At 38.9% G+C, this 5,676-nt stretch overlaps 1 protein-coding gene across 2 annotated transcripts in view; it reads right to left on the bottom strand.

Moving 5' to 3' along the window:
- The window catches only part of MFSD1 (major facilitator superfamily domain containing 1), a 20,472-nt gene extending 15,460 nt beyond the window's left edge, over window positions 1–5,012 (bottom strand). The window contains exons 1-6 of one of the 2 annotated variants that reach the window (XR_001549390.1): window positions 4,811–4,990; window positions 3,999–4,051; window positions 3,055–3,167; window positions 1,481–1,523; window positions 1,253–1,320; window positions 550–658 (exon numbers count right to left, since the gene is read on the bottom strand). Coding sequence is in view for 1 of the 2 variants with exons in the window: in XM_015831828.1 (XP_015687314.1) it covers window positions 550–658; window positions 1,253–1,320; window positions 1,481–1,523; window positions 3,055–3,167; window positions 3,999–4,051; window positions 4,811–4,970 (546 nt within the window). In the remaining variant the exon portion in view is untranslated. Of the gene's footprint in view, window positions 1–549; window positions 659–1,252; window positions 1,321–1,480; window positions 1,524–3,054; window positions 3,168–3,998; window positions 4,052–4,810 lie in introns of both variants that reach the window. The other variant, XM_015831828.1, reaches the window with a different exon arrangement.
- Window positions 5,013–5,676: the final 664 nt, after the last annotated feature.

Genomic DNA, 5,676 nt, shown 5'->3' with positions numbered 1-5,676 from the left:
ATCAACACACAACCTACTCGCCCACCCTCCCAGTAATTTGGACTATGACACCCATAAACCTCAGTCAACATCAGCTATCTGAGATAATCCGCTAGCAATCGGGCTGCATTAAAATGCACCACTGTTTATGTTCTTCATACAATTTGGAATTACTTTAAGCACACACAATAATTGTGAACATGTACCTTTTTATTAATAGTATAACAAAATCCTTGCAAAAATCAGACTCTGACTTTTCAGTTACCATTTGATGTCTCAAAATGTCCAGACATTCCCTCCAAATAAGCTAACATAAAGGGGGGAAAAATGACCCTACAAAGTCAAATTTTACTGCTGTTCCTAAGCTTAACTGATTTATCAAGTTTAACTTTTTAGAAGTCTTTATGAAAGAATACTCTTAACTAATCAAATGCCTTCTTTTTAAAAAAAATGCCTGAATCATTAATTGATCTATTCACCTCATGCACAGACATGGAAACATTTAGAATAGCCATACATGTGTAACAATTATTATAGTAAAAAAAAACAAAACTGGGTGTTTAGACTTACAATTCTAGCCATGCTGAGTTGCAGTCCAAAAACAAGATTTAATTCTTTTCCTTTAAACCAACTCACAGCATAGGTATTCTGTGCCACTGCTAAGGACTCACCACCAATCCTAAATGAAAGACGAATATGAGTATTTGAAGCAAAACACATGAAGCAATCCTCACTATAACTATACCATATACAATACATGCTGATTTGCAAAGTAACTTTAAAATAAAATTGAAATGATGTAAACCATTGTTTCTGCAAACCATTTCTGATTTTAAATACATAAGCCTTCATTGGATTCTCTATTTTTAAAATGAAATATAGCAAATATTTAGACATTTAGGTCTGGAGGCCGTGAGGGTCTGGATGGGGAGGAACAGACTCAGGCTCAACCCGTCCAAGACCGAGTGGCTGTGGTTACCGGCGTCTCGGCATAGTCAGCTGAGTCCATCGCTGACTATAGGGGGCGAAACTTTGGCCCCCTCGGAGAGGGTACGCAGCTTGGGCGTCCTCCTGGATTCGCGGCTGACGCTGGAAGACCAGTTGTCGGCCGTGACCAGGGGGGCGTTTTATCAGGTACGCCTGATTCACCAGTTGCGGCCTTTTCTGGACCGGGACGCCCTACGCACAGTCACTCACGCACTTGTCACCTCCCGCCTGGACTACTGTAATGCTCTCTACATGGGGCTCCCCTTGAGGNAATATCCAAACTCACCCAAATACAAATCTGCCACATTCCATCAGCCAAAAAGCATCACATATTGCTCCCACAGCAAAAATTACCTGTAAGAAGAAGATGCATCTCTTTTCAGTTAATTACAGAAATTATGTCACAGCCATGTATTTCAACTGTTTGGGCATAAAACAGATTAATATGATTTCACAGCTTTGGAGAAATTATGAATTTATTTTTCTGCATAAAACTGCCATCTGTTTCACTTACTTGTCCCACACAGACGAAACAGCTGAATATTATTGTACCCCACCTGTAAAGGAGTTTGAATAATTTAAAGTCAGCATTGTAATTGGGAACTGCCACCATACAAAATGATACAATTTACCACAAATGGGGTAAAATTCTCCTTTAGAAATGAATGGACTAAATTGAAGAATCTTTTCTCTCTTCTGGATGAAATTGTTTGAAAGCTACCATTTATTTACCCAAAAGAATACCATCAGTAATCATAAAAATAGATCAAATGTATATTTCCACCTTTCTTCCAATAGCTTTATTTCCTTGTCCATTTTTCCCCACATATCCTGCAAGATCAAAGTCACTAAGAGAACTTTTTATAGATGAGAGATTCATCCACTACGTCACACTGATTTCAGCGGGGGTGGGGGGGAAATCCTCTCTAAAGTACCACATGAAAATTCAAAAAGGAGCAATAGAAAGTTGACTTTTGAGGAGAAAAAATGGAAAATTAGGACATCTAAGAATGAAGTAAAATAATCAGGGGAAAAAAAATACAAAGAACTATTTAATTGCCTAGATGAGCCCTTTCTTGGTTCATATTGAGCACAAATGTAGGATCTAAGCTGAAATAAGCAACAGAGTAAGCTAGTTCTAGATATTCTCAGACAAAAGTGAAAACATTCATAAAATTCAAATGAGAAGACTAAGATTCTACTATAACATGAATATACATATTTGCATGTCATCTTATGTTACAATTCTGAAACAGTATGCCAAGCCAATTTTGGGGGGTGGGGGTCAGGAGAAATAAAATAGAATGCCAGAACCCTAATAATAAAAATCTACTTAAAAACGGTAAATAGTTCAGTAAAAAGCTACTTTCAAACGGTAAATAGTTTCATTCTTGTAAAACTATTAGGAAGAACAGCTTGGAATTCCATGTAATTGAAGAATTCAAAATGTACAAAATGCACAAATTCAGGAACAGAATGTAATGTTTCACATATGCCTGGAAGATTCAAATTCCCCTTTGGAGAAAGCTGTTCTAAGCACAATTTCAAAGTCTCTAGAAGTAAACATCCAAACCAGAAATGGGTTGAGAGCTTCTGGATGTGGTGTTTTCCACAAGGCAAGCCTCTTTCAGACTTTACAAACATACTTCTATCCATTTACAGTTTGGATTATGTATTCCAGATCAGATCACCTGGACCCTAAAAAGATTTGGCATGATCTGGAAGGAAAATAGAAAGATCCAACACTTGCCAACTGCTTCCTTTCTAAATCCACCAGTTTTGCATACGCCTATAGAATACTCTCTATTAATTAAAGGACTCCCCATCTTTTTTTCAGGCTTCTAGGCAAGCCAGGAAAAAAGGTGCCCAATCTTCAAGTGTCATATTAATTTTGATGAGTGGATTCCTCTCAGGAATTTTTGAAGCACACATAACCCTAGCAAATAAGACAATTAAGGAAATGTAAACATTTGTCTACTAAACATATTAAAAAGATAAATGAAGTACAGTTCATATCCGTACAGCTATTTGAAAATATATATAAAATGGATCTAGCAGTTATCTTCAAGAAAAAATGATTATAATTACCTTATTCCAAATACTCTGTCTATCAAAAAGCCTCCAAAAAAACAGAGAAACACATTAGGCCACGAATACCAGGCATACAGTGCCATGAACTTAGCTGTGTTTACTTTCATATCCTAAATAGAAAAGAACACAATCTTTAAGCACTGCTTTAATTTTAAAATGTTCTTATAGAATAATCCATCCAATACAATATCTGTTATTGCAAGATCAAGTCATACCTCTAAAAATTGTTGTCTTGTTAACTAAGAAAGGTTAACATATAGCTTTTTAAAAAAAAACAAACTAGTAATCAGATAGGAACTAGGATGTTCTACACATGGATCCTTTCTTATCTGTAAACAGATGATCCTTATATTCTAGGTCCTTGTAGAAAACAATTCCTATTTTGTCAAAAAACCTTACATGCTTTGGTTTTTGTATTTATCTCCCATTTTGCTTCAGAGGATGATGCATTCATTATAATAAAGTATCCTTGCAGCTGATTTTTAATTTTCTCATTTCTTTTCTTCACATTAGAGAAGCTAATGATTATATATCTTAGTGATCAAGGATGCCCTTTACAGCATACACTGTCATAATTTTGAACAGACAGGGTACTCTTTTCTTTTTCTTTAAGATAAAACAAATAGAAAACATCTGAATTTTTGTGGGGGTTTTTCCTCCTGGAGGAAAAATAGGTATTCTTAGACCATTCTGTTTGATAATTGATGCTCAACAGCTTTAACAGACAACTTCTATCTGTCATTCTAGCACAATCAATATTCTGATTCTTCAGAAAAAACAATTATATTAACTAAGTTTTCATTATCTGATATGGAATCATTTCTGATTGTTGAAACATAAAGAACATTTGATGAAAATTTCTTGCTATTATGGAAAAACAATGCATCAAAGATTTAAATAGAAAAAGTAGTGCAATTCAGCATATTTTGCTCTTCACTCACCCTCTGAACTTGAGTCTGCAGAGCTGCTGGAATGTCATAGCAAAAATAGCTGCCTAGGGACAAACAGAGCAGAAAAATTATTTAAAAAACATTCTGAAAACGCTTGTGTCAAATAACCTATGCAGATTATTTGGAATCTACAAAAAATTACTATGCAAAGAGAAGGAGAAATTTTTATTTATTTATGAATGTATATCCCTCCACCCTCGAGAATCAAAGCTAAAACAGACTTTATTAATTTCCAAGTGATGCCAATACCTCTAATCCCAGGATCAGCAGCAAATAGCACTTTCCAATCATGTCAATTGCTAAAAAATAACCATGAATGCCCTCTCCTCCTAGCCAAAACTGATTGAAGGAATAGCAATAACTAGTTTGCTTCCTTCCATCATTTTCCTTTCGTTTTCTGTCTTCCTTGATCCATTTCAGAAGAAAGGAAAACAGCAACGCAGGCAAAGCATACCATTTGAGTCGCCCCACGTCTAGCGATGCCTTGAAATAGTTTAGAGCAAAACGGGAGCGGCAGAATCTATACCAGGGGTAGGCAACCTCGGCTCTTTTATGACTCATGGACTTCAACTCCCAGAATTCCTGAGCCAGCTTAGCTGGCTCAGGAATTCTGGGAGTTGAAGTCCATGAGTCATAAAAGAGCCGAGGTTGCCTACCCCTGATCTATACTGTCTAGTGTGCATCCATGACATATTTTCTTTACACCCTCCCAGGCTGGCCCAAAGCTGCAAGAACTATTCTTAAAGCGAAACTTTATTCCCCGGACACAGCCCCTAGTCAACCAGGAAGACAGGAGCACCGACCGAAGCCCAGGAAGCACATGAGCGCCAGCACCAGCAGCCTGTGGGCCAGCCGCTGTGGGTCGCACAAGGCCAGCATGGGCTTGCGCGCAGGGTCGCCGTGGTCCTTGGGTTGCGAATCCTCATCCAGCAACGCCTGCTCTTCTTCCTCCAACAACGCCATCTTGGACAACCCCCCGTCGCCACCCGCGGCCAGCAAAACCCGAGGAATCACGTGAGTCCCCGTCACATGAGGTGACCGTGCCTGGCTGGTCACGTGAGTCTCAGCAAGGCAGGCAGAAAGGGAAGGCCCGGCTTTGAGGTGGGAGTGGCTTAAAAGTCAAGCGTTGTGGCCGGAGCCTATGATCGCAAAGACGGGGGGGGGGCGTTTCTTGTAGATCAGGGATCTACAAACTTGGCACTCGTAAGACTTGTGGACTTCAATTCCCAGAATTCCTCAGCCAGCATGTTAAAGTCCCGAAGTCTGACAAGTGCCAAGTTTATAGACCAGGGGTAGGCAACCTTGGCTCTTTTATGACTCGTGGACTTCAACTCCCAGAATTCCTGAGCCAGCCATGCTGGCTCAGGAATTCTGGGAGTTGAAGTCCACGAGTCATAAAAGAGCCAAGGTTGCCTACCCCTGTTATAGACCCTTGTTGTAGAGTAGATCATCGAGCCTACAGGAGAAATTTAAGTGTCTGCCTATCTCATTTTTGAACGGAGGAGAATGTCAGGTCCCCAAATGTAGTTGCATTTGTAGTTTTCTTATTGGCTGTGATAAGAAATGGAAATTCTTTGCAATCAAAATCAGTGTGTTTTCCTGCTTTGGTTGGGACAGACTAATTCAGTTCTTGGGGCGGGGAGCATAGTCCTGGTTTTTGAATGATTAT

Source organism: Protobothrops mucrosquamatus, unplaced genomic scaffold (genome assembly GCF_001527695.2).
Source record: "Protobothrops mucrosquamatus isolate PMUCROS unplaced genomic scaffold, P.Mucros_1.0 scaffold_281, whole genome shotgun sequence".
Taxonomy (NCBI): domain Eukaryota; kingdom Metazoa; phylum Chordata; class Lepidosauria; order Squamata; family Viperidae; genus Protobothrops; species Protobothrops mucrosquamatus.
This window is presented reverse-complemented; position numbering and strand designations above follow the sequence as displayed.